This window comes from Pholcus phalangioides, unplaced genomic scaffold (genome assembly GCF_987345545.1).
Source record: "Pholcus phalangioides strain wild (caught in Gottingen) unplaced genomic scaffold, Ppha-v1.0 ptg000009l_1, whole genome shotgun sequence".
Taxonomy (NCBI): domain Eukaryota; kingdom Metazoa; phylum Arthropoda; class Arachnida; order Araneae; family Pholcidae; genus Pholcus; species Pholcus phalangioides.
In genome coordinates, this window is record NW_028301602.1 from 43,159,951 (window position 1) to 43,179,438 (window position 19,488).

General features: G+C 33.1%; 1 protein-coding gene across 1 annotated transcript in view; it reads right to left on the reverse strand.

Annotated features, from left to right (window-relative positions):
* Positions 1-3,372: 3,372 nt before the first annotated feature.
* l(2)gl (LLGL domain-containing protein l(2)gl) overlaps positions 3,373-19,488 on the reverse strand; it is a 39,339-nt gene continuing 23,223 nt past the window's right edge. Inside the window, exons 12-25 of the mRNA XM_089236255.1 lie at positions 19,180-19,392; positions 17,510-17,662; positions 15,736-15,911; positions 15,547-15,635; positions 14,474-14,624; positions 13,192-13,361; positions 12,444-12,560; positions 12,139-12,305; positions 11,122-11,227; positions 10,199-10,319; positions 7,520-7,813; positions 7,154-7,267; positions 4,328-4,497; positions 3,373-3,802 (exon numbers count right to left, since the gene is read on the reverse strand). Of these exons, the coding sequence (XP_089092381.1) occupies positions 3,789-3,802; positions 4,328-4,497; positions 7,154-7,267; positions 7,520-7,813; positions 10,199-10,319; positions 11,122-11,227; positions 12,139-12,305; positions 12,444-12,560; positions 13,192-13,361; positions 14,474-14,624; positions 15,547-15,635; positions 15,736-15,911; positions 17,510-17,662; positions 19,180-19,392 (2,055 nt within the window). The 3' untranslated portion in view covers positions 3,373-3,788. The remainder of the gene's footprint in view (positions 3,803-4,327; positions 4,498-7,153; positions 7,268-7,519; positions 7,814-10,198; positions 10,320-11,121; positions 11,228-12,138; positions 12,306-12,443; positions 12,561-13,191; positions 13,362-14,473; positions 14,625-15,546; positions 15,636-15,735; positions 15,912-17,509; positions 17,663-19,179; positions 19,393-19,488) is intronic.

Sequence of the window (19,488 nt, forward strand, 5' to 3'; positions counted from 1 at the left end):
CTTTGAGATGCTTTTATATTTCAAGCTTGGCCCCCCTCAAGAGGGGCTGACAGATCTCCAGCCCAAGACGATTTTCATTTCTTGTTTTTTCACGCAAGAAATTTATCGTATAGGGACCCGTGAAAGTCAGGTCTGGCAAGAAAACGATCGCCAAAGCAGAATGTGCCAACATCTGCGACATACGTCGCAGAACAATTAGCGCTACTGTAGAACAATTCGGAAGAATTATAAGAAAAAGTGCAAAAAACACTATTACATGTATGGGGATTTTTACTGCAGAACATTTCCAGTCAGCTGAGGGCTTGTCGCAGTACAATGCTGAACATTCTGTTTTGGGGAAAATGATCTCGGCCTAGAGGCCCTGCTCCAGGATGTGGGGGCCATGATTTCAAGTTTCTCAATTTTTTCCCTAAAAATCATGTTCCACTTTCTATCTCTCAATTTTCAAAAAAAATATTAAAGCCATCTCTTCACTGTTCTCCTAAAAATATAGTTTTAAATATTGTTTTATACACACACAGACCATATTATAAATGACAAGTTTTTGTACTTGATGTGAAACTTTTATCAAAGAAAATTTATATTTGTGGGTATAACCACTTAAAAATTTGGAAAGTAGTGAAAAAAACTACATAGTTTGTATAATTATTCATTTTCACAATTTTTCCGAGGGTCAGCCATTTATTCAGCTTCAAAAATGTAGTTATACGTTCAGTGAATTCGGAGGTGATATAAGGCTTTAAAAAAGATTACATAACTCCCAAATGATTGGTCAAATGAAAAAAAAAATTTTTAATACTTTTCCACAAGGAATAATGTGTAATTATTGGTCACTCGATAGTACCCACCCTGCACATGTGAAAGGACAAAATATACTCGATTTAATGCAAAGGGAATTTTTTTTCTGATCAGCAAAACATTCTGCGCACAGAAACATTCTCAGACTTAAGTCCATATTTTGTAAAATTTGTGAAAAATGACTTACTTTTGTCCATAACCAATAAATGGACAAAAATAAAACTACTAGCAAGAATAGACTTCTCTAGAAAATAACTACACGGTATAGTATCATATAAGTAAGATTGATGTAAAAAGTATCAATCAAATAATACCCCTGCTGCTACCTATCAAATAAAGAACTTAATTCTTTGATTGAAATAGTTTATTTATGTGTTACAAAATATTATACCATATTTTTTATAAAAGCAATAAATATTAGTAGAGTTTACTTCAGAATTTTAACTATTGTAAAATAGGAGTAAAATCTGCAAAGAGAAGCGTCAGACTTCCTTGGCTTTTTTTTTTTTCTTGTAATTCAAAGGCTATCTACACCAGAATATATCCCTTTAAGACCGAGCTCTATCAATCTCATGCGGGTGATAAAATTTGTTTTCAAAAATTTCCTAGTATTAAGGGAGCCTTTGTGGTGGTCATAGTGACACTCACATCGCGAGGATCTGGGTTCAAACCCCCACCATCGCAACAGCGGTGGTCGGCTGAAGTTGGTTTTTTGTGGTTCCCAACTTCAAAGTGCAAATGCGAGCCGATCTCCCTGTTAAAAAGTCTCGCCGCAAAGAGCAACCCAGGCCTATAACATTCATTACACTTCACTCATAGTTAAGGGAAAAACTAAGAAAATTTATCACAGATGGCAGCACTTACACATAGCAATCATCACATAAACAAACTTAACGGAAGGTTCACAGACGTGCCAACTTTTAAAATCCAGAAATCCGGCGATTCTCCCGAGGGGGTACACCTCCCCCCCCCCACACTTCAACACTCTTATCAAAAAAAATTCAAAAATTTACTCGAAAAAAAAAATTTTTTTTAATCAATAAAAAAAAAATTACATTCCTTCCCCCCCCCCAAGGCAGGTTCTGCATTGCCCCCGAGTAGAATATAATTCCATGTCGGTCATCACATCTACATACTGTTTATAAAATATGTTTCCTTTCGTGGATGCTATCAGTGATTCTATCTTGGGTATATGAACTCTTGAAAGCTTTGTATGGCTTGGAGTTTTATATTTTCTTTCTGAAGACGTTTAATCGGAAGGAAAAAATTCAAATTACAAAGTTGCCGACGAAAAAACGTGTTTACCGCACGGCTGTTAATGGAATACAATAACGATTATACAGGAATTTCGGCAACCACGGTCATGCCCCTGATAAATGATGGCCGATAAACGCTAGGAAAACGAAGTCGCTTCTTCGCCAGTTACGTAAATGCGGTCACTTTTTTTTTAAGGCTACTCCATGGAAATGACTGTCCTCTATGAGTGTTTTCCCTAACGACGACGGTAATCATTGACGCCACGACAATGTGAAAGCTCGCGTAAAATCTAATTTTCTGCCAAAATCCAGAGAAATTTTAACAAATCCGGGAGAGCCTAAATCGGGAGTTGGTGTATAGTGAACCCAGACCTGCCAATTCATTAGAAGTTCTGCAGAGGAATATGGACGAGGTGCAGTGTCTGGTTTAAGTCTTAAAGGGTTCCATATTCTATACTTGCACAATTATAAAAGCTAAGAGGCACATCCGAGTATTATAAAATACAATAAAATTTTGAAACTTGAATTTAACATTATTGCTCATGACTAGGATTTTTTTTTTTATGACCTAAAGACGATAATGTCAGATTAGCTGAAAAAAATCAGGAAAAAAAATTCAAGTTTTTTAACCTATCAGCAATATTTCATTTTATAGGTCATAAAAAATCCACTACTCCATGGAATTTAATATCAAATCGTTTTTTTTCTAATACAACACATTTTGAGAGAGCCGTTTTTGTATATCTCACAAATAACAGCAGAGATTCAAATGTAGTATTTGTTGAACTCTATACAAGAGACAAAGCATTAAAGTGGGCTTACTATAAATTCCTGAACTTGGTCACGAGGATATGAATGCACTCCCACCTTTGGCTATGTATTCCTTACATACGTTTACAACAAATATGTGCCACCACAACAATAAACAATTATTTTCAATCCCAAAATAACATTTTTCTAACTGCTTTTCAATGGAGAATTAATTTTCAGACATTCAGTTGAATTTTGGAATTTAAGATAGAAAAGGTTCTTTAATAAATTTACATTTCTGCTCTTTAAATATGCCTGTCGCTCAGGGAGGATTGATTATTCACATGCTAAGTCATTCTTTTGGTTACTTGCATGCTTGCACACTAGCTCAGGTTTTCTAGAACCCTTCTTAATAATGGCCAGGGGACTGAAAACTTGCACCATTTACTCTATACAATATATACCTATTTTCTTTTTATATATGTTGAATGTTTTCCCCTTCGGTGCAGTTTTGTCAAAAAGTTAGAATTGACATAATTTACTAATATGCAAAAACAGAACAAAAATGTAAAACATTAAAATCGACAGTTTTATTAAGCTAGAAAAATACAGCTTCAAAATGCTCGTAGTTTGACAAAAAAAAGTGGAAATATGTAAACAATTAAGAAAAAATTTTAGCTGCTCTTTATAAATACCAAGCAGCTGCTATACTTTTAAAGTGAAATATATACCTTAAAAAATTGCATTTTGATAAACTTGTAAAAAAATTAACCCATCAACATTATCACACTGTTCCCGAATTGAGCAGTTCATTTCTTTATAAAGCTGATTGCCTCTTTACGCGTGCGCTCAGTTCAATCCAATTTTAAGTCTTTTCTTCCTGAAGAAATGCACAAACATTGAAGGACGGACACTGTAAAAGCATTCAGGTTTTCCTACCAGATGGGGAGGAAAAAAGGCTCCTTGATTGGTATAGATGCCACTTCAGTCTATAAAATCTATAAAAAAAAGAAAACCATTACTCCAAATAACGCAAAACATTTTCTCACTGCAACGACACCCAAAATACTAAGTTACCACATGTTGAACTCCTCAATACACTATCCTTTATTATGATTAAGTTCCATGAAGATAATTTGTGTAATGCACAATAAAGTTGTGTGGCAAACCACTTTACAATTAGGAACTGAATTTATCACTCTGAACTTTGTTACACGCAAATGATTTTTTAACACATTGTGATACAAACAATGGCAATTCAAAAGAAATACAAACACAAATTTGGTGATGAATGATAAATGGCACCTCTTGATATAACCTCTACAATGATATTTTTTTGTTGGTCCACAGAGTATCATATCAAGGTTTAATAGTAATTGAAAATTATGTAAGAACACACTTAAAGCAAGGACTGCCTGTCAACTCACGAGTGTTGATCAAATTTAATTCAAATCAAGTGATTAAATTTCTAAAAAAAAAAAAAAAAAAAAAAAGATTCCGTAAAAAATTTTCCTGAGCCTCACCTGCAACAGAATTAACAACAGTCTCTTTAATAGAGGTTGAAGTAACCTTTAACGTCTCTGATGTCTTCATAATCTTAGAGGTCACTTCATTTTCAATGACAGACACTTTATTCTCAATGACAGAAGCCACCTCATTTTTGATGACAGAAACTTCCTCCGTTGTGAGATTTCTGTTCAAACATAGATATGAACATGTTTAGAATATCATAATGTACAGAAATGAGAAAAAGAAAATATAATGGTTTACAAACGAATTAGTTCTTTAATATGATAAAATACTTTTTTTATACAGATTAAATCAAAATTTAGGTCACCATTTCTTAGAAAATTAGATTTGATCTGTAACAAAGCAACGAGCAAATTCAACCCTCATCCTCTATCAAAAAGCAGGGATTAAAAGATGCATATATAATAAGGAACCATGTGAATAGAGAAAAACAACCATGCTTATTTCTTCACAATAACTATTTAATAATCTGGTAATTCAAACCAGTCAGATTGCTATCCATAGATTTCAATACCATAGCTGCCAACTTGGAACTTTGGAGAATAATACACGTAAAATTTCCCAAGATTCAAATTATGTACAGACAAATATAAAAGGGATGTCTTAAAAACCTAATAAAAAAGTAAAATTCTAGGTATTTTTTGCCTTTGGAAAAACATTACATCCTGCCACTCATTGCCAATTACCTCTCAAAACAACATTTGTCATCACTGCTCTGGGCAGTGATCACTGACACTAGCCTCTTTCTCAGCCATCTCGTTGGGCATTTTACCTGTTGTGGCCTTGTATTTAAAATCAATTGTGCCCAAGGATAAGAACTGGAACGCATAGTAATTCAGGTGATCTTACACATTAGAACGTGCCAAGGCTAGACTAATACTGGCCGTTTGGCAAGAAAAAAATTTAAAATTTGGTGCAATGGTAACAATTTCTTCCCCCCACCCAAAAAAGTTAAGTAAAAGGTAACAGAAGGATACTGGATAAACAGGATCAATTCTAATTTTTACCATGATTTTAAAAAATTGGAGACTTAACATTATCAAAAGTTGAGTTATTTTCAAATTTTTGCGCGTACAGTAAAACTGTTCTTAAATGGACAATCCTCAGATGCGGTCACCCTTTTTTATAGCCAAATAACTTCATATAATAAAAGTATGCATTTTAAACCCCTGGTTCAGACATTTGTCTGGCCAATTGTCTGTTAAAAAAAAAAAGTACTGTATTTTGAATTTCACAAAGATAGAAATTGTTCACCAAGTTTAAAGAGGTATTCGGAAGACCTGCGATATTAAAAATACAATTTATGAATTATAAAAAGAAAAAATCTGAATTGGGCACAATGTAATGTGAAAATCACCTTTAACAAGATAAAGTCAAACATGACAGTGGATAGCGTATGCTAAAGAGAAAATAACTGGCACAGCATGTAACCTAAATATCACAGCTAAAAATTTTATGCAAATATTCACTTCAGCTATTGTTTGAAAACAAGAAAAATATGAATTAGTTCTTCTGAGTAAAGACAAAAGCCTATTTAGAGTGAATAGGACAATTTTGGTAGCCAGTCGGTATACGCCAATACCATGAAATATTGTCTTGACAAGCAATAAATGACAGGTCATCCGAGGAGAAAACGTTTTTCTGTTGGAGAAAAAATAAATTTAGAATTCAATGGAAATGTTAAACACAAATCAGCTGTATGGTCATTTTTCAGGCATCCTGATTTTATTCCGAAGTTTATTTTTTCCAACTTTTGTCAGAAATAAGTTTTAACAGCAACCCGAAAGGAAAGTTTTTTTTATAATCACCCCGTATTTAAAGCTATCCCGACATATGGGCCCCTAACTATCATACCATTCATAGAAACTGAATGAAATTTTGGCATAAGGTATTTTGAGGTATGCGCTCAAGAATGATATGGAAAACAACAGTGTCACTCTAACAGTTACGGTTACAGTGAGAAAATTTCGAAAATATCAAATGACAACACCAAGTTTTTTGTATTGGAATGCGATCTCCATACTGAAAAACACTAAATAGCGTTGGAATGGCACCTGTAGCACGAAAATCCCGGAGCTAGGCAAGGAAAAAATAAAAAGGACTTTGCCGTGAGCATTAATGTTCGTTTCATTCGTCACACCGTTTCTTCGGCTGAGATCCCAGCCTGATTAGTCCTCCACAAGGTCATGTGGAAAATTTGTGAAACACAATAAAATGCTTTATTTTATGCTGCTTCTGTCCTTATTGGTTGTCCTCACTTTTAGCATATCTACCACCGGTAATTTTCATGCTGCAGTTGCCGTTCGAACGCTATTTAGTGTTTTTCAGTATAGAGATCGCATTCCAATACAAAAAACTTGGTGTTGCCATTTGATATTTTCGAAATTTTCTCACTGTAACCGTAACTGTTAGAGTGACACTGTTTTCCATATCATTCTTCAGCGCATATATCAAAATACCTTATGCCAAAATTTCATTCAGTTTCTGTGAATGGTACGATAGTTAGGGGCCCATATGTCGGGATAGTTTTTTTTATAATCACCTTGTATTTGGCATTTCAAGGCTGTTTATGCTTTCTATTAATTTGACCCCGATTTAATAATTAAATGAGTGAAATTGGTTTCCCCAATCCATTAAATCTAGGTTCAACTATTTCAAAAAGAAATTGAATATTAAAAAGACATTAAATAACCAGTAAGTTAAACAGAATTTATAGTAAGTTACAACGACAAAAATTTAAATTCTGTTCACATGGAAAACTAAAATGTGTGGAAGTCAAAGCACTGATCAATATCTAATTCATTTGGATATGTACTTACGCCAGATGGTCTTTTACACTATCTACTGTGATATCTAGGTCTTTTTTATCTTCATCCTGAGATAAGTTAGCATCAGGTTTGCTCTCTGAAGTATTCATTTTGTCTTCAGTTTTCCTAAAAAGTTTAAAAAGAACTTTTTTCAAAAAGACCAGAAGCATCAAGTCTGATTAGATAGCGTTAATCTATAAAAATCTCAATTCAATGATGCTCGTGTTAAATATACCTAGATAAGAACATTGTAAAACCAGAAGACATAAGCCTTTTTAAATAGTAAAAATTACCTAAATATGAATTTAATAACTAGTTTTGTAGAAAGACTTAAGCTAGTTTTCCGCAAAGTTTTCTGAAGTAACAAAATAAACTTACGAATCATCTGTGCACTCATCCCTTTTCGTATCTTCTTTAACGTCTGTTGACATTTGTTCCTCTTTGGGGTCTTCAGCAGTCTCCGTCACAGTCTGTTCTTTTGCTTCTTTGACAGTTTCAGGTTCTTCTGCCTTGACCTCTTCCACAATGACAGGCCTTGCACCTTCTGGTAGCTCTATTTTGAAATCTGCTTTAGTCACATACTTGGCTGAAAGAGTGAATCGTCTCATCTCGCAGGGTGATTGAAGATGGAAACCTTCTCCAAATTTCGTGAACACGACACTTGAAATCCCACTGAAATAAAAATAGTCGAAATTAAATTTCAATGAGACCTCACTAGAAATTTATTGCAGATGGCAATCAACTGCATTCTGAATGATCAGATTGAAACTTAAATAGACCTGAACACATTTGAGTGCAAATATGTTATCTTTTTTTTCATCATGCAGCAGTTGCAAGTTCTCCAGGTAATGCAACAGTTTCATCACACGCTGATAATTGAGCGGCCTTTGCACAACTGTTTTCTTCCAAGTATAGTTTGTCAGCATATCGCCAAAGTGAAGCTCCACCATGTATGGGCATCAGGAAGTGTAGTGTCACAACGACCCATCTACTGCATTTGCACTTAGTGTTTGTTTACTGCCCAAACCTTTCCAAATATGTGGGAATAGCCATGCTCTGTTAGAGATTGGTTATTTGTGGAGATGAAGATTACAAGAAAAAGGGTCTGGCCACGAATAAAAACAGTCTTTCGATGAATCTTGTATTGACAAGTGGACAGGACGTTTCTATATGCAGACCCTTTTATACTATATTTGCTGCTGCACTTTGTGCAAATTTTTCAAGAGCATTCATCCAGCACCTAGAGGTAGACCTCTGCACTCTGACGTCAGTAAATAGTTCATTTTCTCAGAAATATTCAAGAAAAAAATTCCATGCTCATGCTAGTATCATAGTTGTGAGGAAAAGAAATGATCGGGCTCAGAATTGGCAATTTCTATGTCGCACATTCAATAACTATGCGGTATTTGTGAGACAATCAGGAAGATTCTACGCCAAAATAAAAAATGAAATATGATGCTGTGTTCCAAGATATGGCAAACTTGCTAGATAGTCTGAATGACATTTATGTAAACAATGCAGAGATCTATTTCTAGAAGGTGCTGATTCATCCCATGTCTTGTCAGTGATGATCGTTGAATTCTGCACGAAAACATCCATGTCTGAGGCAAGGGCCCGGCTTCTAATATTAGCCGAGTAGTTGCTTCCTTGGCCAATTTATCTTTTTCATAACAGTCAATGTGGGCTTAAACTTATGTAGGAATCTGTAAATATGCTTAAGTTAAAAATCTTTTTTCTTCAAGCCGAGCACAACTCAGATCTATTGCCATGGGCAATTTACTGCCTAGTGAGTTGTGCCGGAAATGTATGTGTACCTAACAGTCTGAGTGCATATCTAGTGTTGTGTATGATTTTTTAGTGCTGCCATCTATATCTCAGGAGTGAAGTGTAATGACAATATTTGTACTGTTTGTAAGACTGGCTCTCATTTGCGCCTTGAAGTTGAAACCACAGAAAACCAACTTCAGCCAACCACCACTGTGGTGATGGTGGGGCTCGAACCCGGGTCCCACGATGCGAGTCAGTCACTATGACCACTCAACCACCACAGCGGCATAAGATTAAATTGCTCGGACATTGGAATGTCGTGTATGAGGATTCATAACAAATTAGATGCTCTGTGTATATGACTGCAGGCTTCGGCATCTGTTCGGCTCGTATGATGGCATTAAGTAATACATAGATCTCCACCTGGAAGACACTTTTCATTTGTTATTCTTTAACTCCATTGTTCTGCTACCAATCACCCGTATCGCATGCACTGCCAGTTGCATATTGCCAGTAAGGATAATGACAGCCACCTTCTATAGGCACCTCAAACTATAGTCAGTGTTTAAATTCAAATCAATAAAAATGTAACTCGGCACACGTCCTGCTTGTTGTCATCTTATAAATTTAATTTATATTGTATTATCACAATTTTTAGAAATTACTCATGTTGGTCAGTTCAAAAAATTTTAAGATATGTTTCAAGAATTCTGTTGTATTGTCATTTGTTGATATACAGCAAAGAGACCCCCCCCCCCACTTTTGAGTGGAGTTACTTCCTGCTAATCCTGTTTGAAACTTGAAAACTCAACCTGTAGACTAAAAGCCACAGCTGAATGCAATTGATTTCTGAAATTCGAGCAAGAGATGATCAAACTGAATTGAAATGTTTCAAGTGAGTGGAAGGAAAGTTATTGACAATTGCAATGCTCATTCACAAATAACATCTGACAATCAATGTTTTCCCCACCTGATCAGATTATTCTCAATACAAGAACTTTAGATCAACATTAATTTACAGATAACAGAATTATGTAACAATATACAGATGTTTTCACACATAGATCTTCGAAAATTAAAAAAGGTCAAAACATTAACTCAATACCCCCCCCCCCCAAGGGAATCTAATGATTTTTACACTGTATTAAGATAAATTTCAATTTATTTTAAAACTACAGTACACCGTGTATATCACTAGTAATAAAGTTGTATAATTTTAAAGGCCAAGTCAGTTCAACAACTCTTCATAACTTGATTTAGTAAGACAAAATATTCACTGTTAAGACTCACTTGATATCTTCTCGCTTGAGACATGTATAAATCTGTTGCCTCCTCAAATCAGGTATGCTGTATAGACCAATCTCCCCCTGATTTGAAAGGCATACCATGACAGGCTCAACATAGCTCTCATCTATTAAAAAAAATGAAAGTACAGATAAACAAGATCAATGAACCAATATAAATTTGAGGAAAGTTTCAAACTGAACAAGTTCATAATTGATAAAATAAATTGTCATAACCTAAAAATTCACCTACACTCAGCAACATCACTTAAATATGAACTAACAGTCATTGGTTTACTTTATTCCAATCATGAAAATTGACGTATTAAACAAAATTGGAAAAAAGATTAAAACTAAACAATTTTGAAATTTTATAAAAATCACTTTCAAGAATATTAAAATCTTTCACAACTTGATTTTTAAACATTTCTTAAATGTTTTCCCTTGGTAATATTTCAATTTGTGTGCCTAAAGTATAGCAAGGTTACTTCACGAAAGACTTTTATCAATTAATTGGTTTAGCAAAGAATGTAGCCTAACAAGTTTTATGCAAGCCTTTCAACAATTCTCTGCATATGTTTACCATTTCCTAATAGGATAATAAATATGCTCAACTTCAGCTTTTTTTCTGCCTGCACAAACCATTAGCAACCGCATATCATACAAAATAAAGGTGCACAGCAAGTCTCAAGTGTCAACCATGCTTTGATCAACCCATGTTCAACACTTTTCTAGTGCTAGTTACTTGTCTCAAGTATTTGAGAAATCTATACACATTGGTTGGGAAGTTCAAGCAACAACCTGATGAACCCCAAATGCATCCTAGTTTTTATTTACAAAATTTCAAACTCAACAGCAAACCAAAGACAAGCAACTGAAGTTGTTTCAGTGAAATACACTTTTGGCCACAAACTTCTAAAAATTATTTACCACTTTTGCTTCTGAAATCAAGAATTCCAACTTTTCTGACTCTGGAGCCTTCATGAGCAGTAAGTTTGAACTTGCAATATGGCTTCAAACTTGGTAGAGTAAATACCTAAGTTCAGAAAATAATTTAATCAGTTTACACAATTTTTCGAAAACCAAAAATACCAGTGAATCCTTAAAAAAAAATAATTTGAAAAACTTAAATATATTAGATATGGAAACACCACAAATATACTCCCGTGTTAAATAAATGAGTTATTACTGAATAATTTATTGGTTTTGAACAAAGGGAGAAGAACAGTATAAAAACAAAAAATAATTTGAAATCAAGACGTCATAATATTTGTTTCTAGGTTAACAAGAACCATACTCTTAATGAAAAATTCATTTCCTAGGAAATTGATTTATTGACTGAAAATAAAATTTACAGTTAGCACTGTTTGGTGCAGCATAAGCTGATTGTGACTGACACATTGTCAATCATTTTGATAGGAAGGAGCTATACCGAGGGTTTCTGGTATGTGTATAGATAGTCATGTTAACTTGCTTTGAATCCATTAAAATTGATTTAGTCTATGTTCTCTACAAATCTAATTTTAGACTGATGATCAAATTTTATATATATCAAAACGGGGCCACAACTTGAATAGGCTACTTTAAAATTTTATTTCTTTAATGCTGTTAGTATTGTGTATAATAGTTTATTCTTTTATAATTGTCACTTTTAGCAACTCACCATTATCCACAAAACCATTAGTTTTTATTTAAGCTTTTTTGGAGAATATTCTCCAGAAAGATTAGAATTTTACATCTCTGGGAATATTTTACATCATTCAATTAAGAATTGGATTTTTTAAATTGAAACATTAAATTCAATTTTCAATAAGGAAGTTTCAGATGTGTGTAGAAGTTAATTTTACACCTACAAGCATTTTAATTCCTTTTTTTACCACCATGTTTATTTCTCAAACTCTCCAACATAGTCTTGTTAGACGGAAGAGAATTTTCGAAACAAATTACCTTGAACTGTTCTTCTGAACATATTAGCACCCTGTGATTTCCAGAAAGATCAGCAGGCTTAGCTTTCTCATTCTCAACCTCGTGAGGTTTAGGTAATGGACGACCAGTACCATCCAAGATCTGAATAGCTATCACCGGGGCTCTGTGTTTCAGCTGAATTTCTTTACCTGCACATTAGAGAAATTAAATAACAATGATCATGACTTTATCTGACAAACATTTTTATTTAGATGTACTATTTTTGTACACTGCAGCATGTCTAGTTTGGATTTAATTTTTTCTTAACTGAAAACAAAAAAACTTACCAAGTTGGAATACCACAGCATCAGTTTCTCGTTTATCTTTCTGAGGACGAGATAAAGTGAAAACATATATTGCTCCAGCATTAGTGCCAGCCCAAAGAGTTGAAGTGGTCATCGTATCTAGAAAGACAAAACAATAGTTACACTTAAAACAATCCAGCATCAAACTTGCTAGACCAATTTAAATTTCAAATTCAAGGACTTAAAGATTTCCATAATAAAATTATCTGACCTAGTCAGGACCTAGGGTTAGCCAGTTTAATAAAAAGAATCTGGTTCATTAAAAGATGTGAATGTTAAACTATATACATTGTGTATTGAATTTTGTATTCCAGAAAAATATTTTAATGCACGAGTATTTAAAAAAAAAATTATGTACAATAAAAACTACAGATCTTAAACCTACAGATTTATGAATTTTCATGCACAAAGTAAGACAAGATCACCCGTAAGTTACATGAAATTAAGCCTCCCCCCGGTACCCTTTATCCACAAAACAATTTTTTCACATCAATACATAAAACAATTAATAAAGACCTGTATATAATTATATGAACAAACATCAATTTCTATTCCAGTGAAATAACATTTTATGCAGCTCGCAAGCCAAGGTGTTTAGCATCCAGAACTTCTATCAAGTACAGAAGTTCTTGTATCCTCATTAGAAAATCCCTATGCCAGATAAGTTTAACTGAATATTAAACTAAAATTTTTCAAGGCGGTTTTAAATTAGTTGAAAAAGCAATTTTACTGTTAATGATGAAACTCTGATCCAAGTACAGGCAGCGAACCATTGAGCCAAGGCTATCGTCAGCTGAGCGAGCTTCAACTTGTCTTTCAACTGGTTTAGTTTCTTGAATCGGAGTGGAAGTGGCACCATCACCAGCAACTGGCTCGACATCTCCAGTTTCTTTTGGGGTGCTATTTATAAATACATGTCACTTATTACAAGAGTTATTCAAACCAATTTTAAAAATAAAAACATGCATCAATCACAAATAACAATATTTTGTTACAATTTGAAAATCTGTTCATGAACATGTTTTGTTTTAATTCAAAACAGTCAGGAAGTTAAAAAATAGAACCCCTTCTAGAATCTAATCTCCGAAGATTAGTCATTTATAAAAGTATACAGTTTATCAAAAACAAAGTTTTTCCAGAAACTAAATATTTACATCATTAAAGGATGCCAAATAAATTTCAAAATTTCACCTAGTGCACATGCTCCAAGGAAAAAACAAAGCAAACTTTTTCCTAGAATAAATGATTCATAATCTATATTTCAATTATGAAAAGATTTTGCTTGTGACCTGGAAAACCCATTGGTTACTATAAAATATTAAACCTTCCATTACAATGATAAAGATTAGTTAAAAAAATTTCATAAAAAAGGTATTGAAGAAACTAAAAAAACTATTTAACTTATGTAACAAGTTTTGAAATTCGGGTGTTTATAAATGCATGCCGTATTGTAAAATTTCCAAGAAGATATACAAAATCAAACCATGCACGATGTCATTGCACAACAATGCGCATAAACATGCAATTAAATATGCCGCTCAATACGCCAGTACATACCCGCTATGCAAGAAGCCACTTTGAGCAGAAAATGGAAAAGCTGAAGAAAATAGTAATCTCAGAAAGTGACACAAAAGTTTCTATATATAATTTCAATGACAAATTTCATTCAATAAAGTTTAAAACTGTTGGTTTATCAGGGGAAACATTAAAATATGCCAAGTGACTAAGAATTTGATCGACCAACACTCACTATATAATTATTCGGCTACTCGACATACAATGAATAAATAAAATTCACTTTCACATGAGTTTCAGCAAGTTTAACAACTTAAATGTGAAGATAAAGAAATGAAAATAATTAAATTATGTTCCAAGTTTATATCAGCCTGGCTTCAGATCATGCCAGTATTCAATACAAACAAGAACAATTTTTTGTACAATTACACTAAATTAAAAATATTTCTAATAGAATCTATATTTTACAAACCTAGTTTAAAAAAAATAAGACTCGCCTTTGTTTAATATCCTCAGCCTGTCTAGTTGGGGTCTTTTCCCTCTTCCCTCGCTGTGATCGTCCTTTTCTCAATCGCCTGAATGATTCTCGCAGAGACTTTTTGAAAGACTTTCTGCGGGACATTGCTGCATCACCTGTGGCCAGAAGATCTAAATAGATATTTTTTTAAAGATATGTTAGCACCATTAATATTCTTACATCCAACACCAAGAATATTAGACAAAAGAAATATTTACATTAACATTCCTTCATCGCAGTCGATCTCACTTGTGTTTTTAAAAAACAGTCAAGAAAAACACGAGCAGGAAAAAATTTAAACAGGAAATCTTTAGTATCAAGTTAGAACCATGAAAATAAATCTTACTAAGCAGGAAGGCATTCCAACTGGAAATGTTATAAATAGGATTTATTGTCTAAAAATGTATTACATTATGTGCATTTCTATCCTACTACTTAATTGCCTGCCCAGCATTTACGAAGGACATTGTAAGCGAGAGAAAAACTTCCATTTTGATTGATTCAAATAATCAATATTCTGTTGTACTCAAAAGAGTGAAAAATTAATAATTGGAAAATATTTATTCAAATAACAAAATGTTAATTTTGAGAAATTAATGAAACCAGTTCATGGTATCTTAACAGCCAAGGACTGGAATCAAATAGGAGGACTTAAATTATTCAACGCTTTCATATTCTGAAATTTCTTTAATATCAATTTTCACTAAATCCTACATTTTTCTTAATTCTGGAATTCTCACGACTTCGGAATTCTTATTCTACAATTATCGGTTTAATTTTAAATTTTTAAATTGTTCTTCCATCAATTTTGAATTGAGGACACTAAGAAAATCAGTCCCAGCATAGACCTCTAAAACCTGAAGGTGCCCCTGAAACCAGTGTAATGCAACAAATACATTTTTAACCAGATTTGTGAAAAGATTCGTATGACCCATGTCAGAAGCCCCTGCTCTAAAACCAAGAGATGTACCATCTTTTCCCTCTTCAAATAGTTTTTTTTTTATCTCTAGTGCACAAAAAAAAAAAAAAACTGCCTTGTGAAAAGAAACTTACCACTAGGATTCAAAGTACATTTAGACATAACCACTTTTTTCTGGATATAATCAAATAAACCAAAGCCATGAGCAGTTCCAGCTGCAATTCTATAAGGAAAAGTTTTGTATTTTATTTCAAAAGATAAGCTCATATTTGAAACTAAATGAATTCCTTTCAAAAACCTCAAAATGATACAAGTTGACTTACAGGCACCAATCGGAGTGCAAGGCCACAGCAGTTATAGCAGCCGGAGGTGAAAGCTGGGTGATTACAAATGGTTGATACCCATTCGTAAACTTTTGCTTTCCTTTCTTCAGAGTCAATTCATCGTGGCCTTTCCAAACAAAATTATCTCTATCACTAACAATATTCAAGGAAACCGCCTGCAAAATAGATAAGATACTTGAATGTAGACCAGTCATTAAAGAATATCAGCAGACTTCCTTAATTTCTAACAATCTTCATTCTCTTTTTAACAAACATTCATATATTTTAATAAAGCTAATAAATTCTTTATTTAATTCTCTTTGAATCCTGCTATATCAAATCATAGTTAATAAATCATTAAAACTGGAAATAACTCACTCATCTTCGTAACACAAAGGATTTTAAGATTCATAAATGACAACTTCAGAGAATGAGAAACATTAAACAGATTCCTTTTATATTTCATGGAATTTGGATTTTTTAAAAAATTTCACATTTGATAAAAATAAAGAATTATTTTAAAACGTGACATCATGCACACCACTGCCGATTGTTGCCAATTAATTTGTTAAGTACTTATTACTCTCAAATCACATTGAAAAACCACCAGGTCCAAAACAGGGCATATGGTCAAGGTAAATAAGTCATCAATAATTGACAAAACCAAATTGATGGTGGCTGTATAATGAATGTCTCCTCCCGAAATTGAAATTTGTGATTTGGCACACACAATGGCAACTAATTTACATTACGCTTGATAAAAACAGTATTTCAGGGTAAGTTCTTAAGGTATCTGACTACGTTGAAAACTTCATTTTGGAAGAAAATATGGCTTTTCATTTTTATAAATGCCTTATTTGTCGCGATTCCAAAACGGCCTTGTTTTGTTTATATGATGTTTAGAATCAAAGTTACGTTCACTTTATCGTTGCGTTTTTACATACAAGTAATATGCAAATAAAAACTTTAAACGTGTTTTACAAAGAATGCTTTGACATTTTAATTGACTCACATGATTTGTAAAAATTGATGCATTGCATCTTTATAAAATTTCAACTTTATATTTTGCTATATATTGTTGAGGTTATGAACCAAAATCTAAGGTCTATCGCATATTTTTTGAATTACAGTGTTTTATAGACAAAATGTAAGATGAAAAATTTTAAAAATTCACACGTACTTAAACATTTTGGTATAACTTATGAACATATCATGCAATACTTTAAATTTTGGTTCGTAACCTACAACATTACTGGCTAAATGCACTGAAAATCACAAAGCATTTCATTAGTAAAATTTTTTACAATCTTGTTTGGAATATCACATGAATTTTGCTTAAAATTTAACATAAAAACAACTTTTTCATAGAAAATATAATAGGTAGACCCAAAATTTATCCTGTTTACCATTTCGAGATACTTTCTGTCAAAAAAATATATATTTAAAGTTTCACTCCAGAACCATTTTAAAAAAAAGTGACAAGAAAGGTAGTCCGATACCTTTAGGAAAAACTTAAGAGAATTATTCCTTATCTGTCAAAATTTGGGAAATAAATTTTTTAGAAGCCTCCCAGATTTTCCGGGATGCTTTGTATTTAAATATTTGCATAGCTATACCAACTGACATGTAAATTGAAAATAGATACCTTTCAATTCAATATAGATATTCAATAGATACCTTTATAAGTAGCAAAGTAAATTTGATTTTTAACTAAGAGTTTGAAAATTTCTTAAACTTTTAATGTAAAACCATAGCTAGTATAAATTTTACATACTTCAACTTCTTTTTCACATTCATCTTCTTTCAGATCAAATAAGATAACTTGACCAGCTGTTCCAGCAACCATCAATGTTTGCGTATATACACAAAGCAATATTTTCTTTATGGCAAGGCGGGGATCATCACTGTATGGATCGAAACTTCCAACCTATCAAGTAAATTAATAGTTAAAATTCTTACATCAGCAATTCTAAAAGTTTTCTATTTTTTAAATTAATCAAAGGTATTTAATAATCTTTTCAAACAGCTAATGTTCTTTACAATGCTGATTCAAAAAGGTGTCGATACGTATTTGGTGGTACTCTATTTCAATTTTTACTATTTTTCTTGGTCAGCACGCTGTTCTGAAATTTTACTGTACAGTGGAATTTCAGTTAACGAGCTTTATTCTGCCAATGTGCTTGCTATACGAATCACTCGTTATACGAAGCAAGCTTCCTTACAGGAAATGGGATAATTCGTTCTAGTTATTCACATGCAAATGACTGACAAACTTCATTCACTCAATAATACAACACAATAGTGAATAAGACATAAAATACTTATAATACCATAAACATACAATACAATAATGTTCACAAATTAACTTGCTCTAAAGTCTAAATGACCAGAGAGGAAGACTATCGCTTTTTCTGGTTTTTCCAAAAATGGGAAATTGCACTATCATTGAACAGTTGACTGCTCACACTGTTACCTATTTGGGATGATTCTCTTCTACAAAATTTGGCACAGATTCCCATACTCTACTCATCTCTCACCCTTATTTGAAGTGCAGGATTCCTCATTTGTCTCAGTCTTCCTCGGACAAGATCCCATTCATAAGCTTTTGCTCACAATGGAGATCATCAGTTTGTATATGACCATGTTCTTCCACTAGTTAAATGTCAGGCTTATGTATCTCCAGTCCTATGGTCTTCCTCAATGACAATCTCTTCCGAAATGGTGACCCTTGTTCATGAGCAAATCCCTGAAGTCACGTTCAATAATGCAACTAGCCTAGTTTTCTCCAAGCAGAATTTTAAAAAATTCAAGCACACATACACATGGTTACAACGCTATATCTAGTTTCGTATTGTAAACAGTCGCATTCGTAAGGGTGTATTTTTCGAGTTGGACCCACTGAATAAAAAAGGGAAAATATTGGCAATTTTACACAAGTGTTATGCGATATTGCAACTGAGCTGATTGGTGTTGCCCATGTGAAAATAAATGAAGCTCAATTTTTGGTTAACGAAACAAATACGACCAATTTGTATAACAAGCAAAGTTCCACTGCAATTCATATTGTAACTATTACTATACAGTGGAACTTTGTTTAATCAATTTGCTCATTAATCAAAAATTTAATTTTGATTAACGAGCAATGATTTACAGTAGGAGCAAAAAAATTTACATTTAGTTTATGTTCCCAACTTAACTAAGATTTTTTTTGCCTTCACCCATATGCGTGTTGCGAAATAGTAAATATTCTTTTATGTATAGAATGCGAGAATCCATGCAGTCTTATGAAAAAAAAAACCACTAAATCTAACAGTGTACAACCTGGTCAACAGGATTTCTCCCCCTCCCATTTTCTAAAAAATAAGAAATCATCATTGGATAGGTTCTTTCCAAAGTCACCACAGTTGAAATCAATAGTTTTATAATAAAGATTAAGTATTTTACTTTACGAAAAGCTGGCCATTCTTCCTCTTCTACAGCGCTAGGTTCCACATCTTCTCCTACAAATAAGTTGGATGTATATAATGTGTACAGATGACACAAGGCCACACCAGATGCATCCCAAAAACGTATAGTTCCATCTTCGTGGCCAGTAAGCAATAGATCATGGGCAGTCTTTTTTACTTCTTCCGGCATTCCACCAGTTATAGGCCATTCCTAGACATAAAAAAAAATTCATATTAAACATATGACCAATTTCATACAAGTAGAAAATTTAAATATACTATGCAGAACATTTATTAGCATATAAAA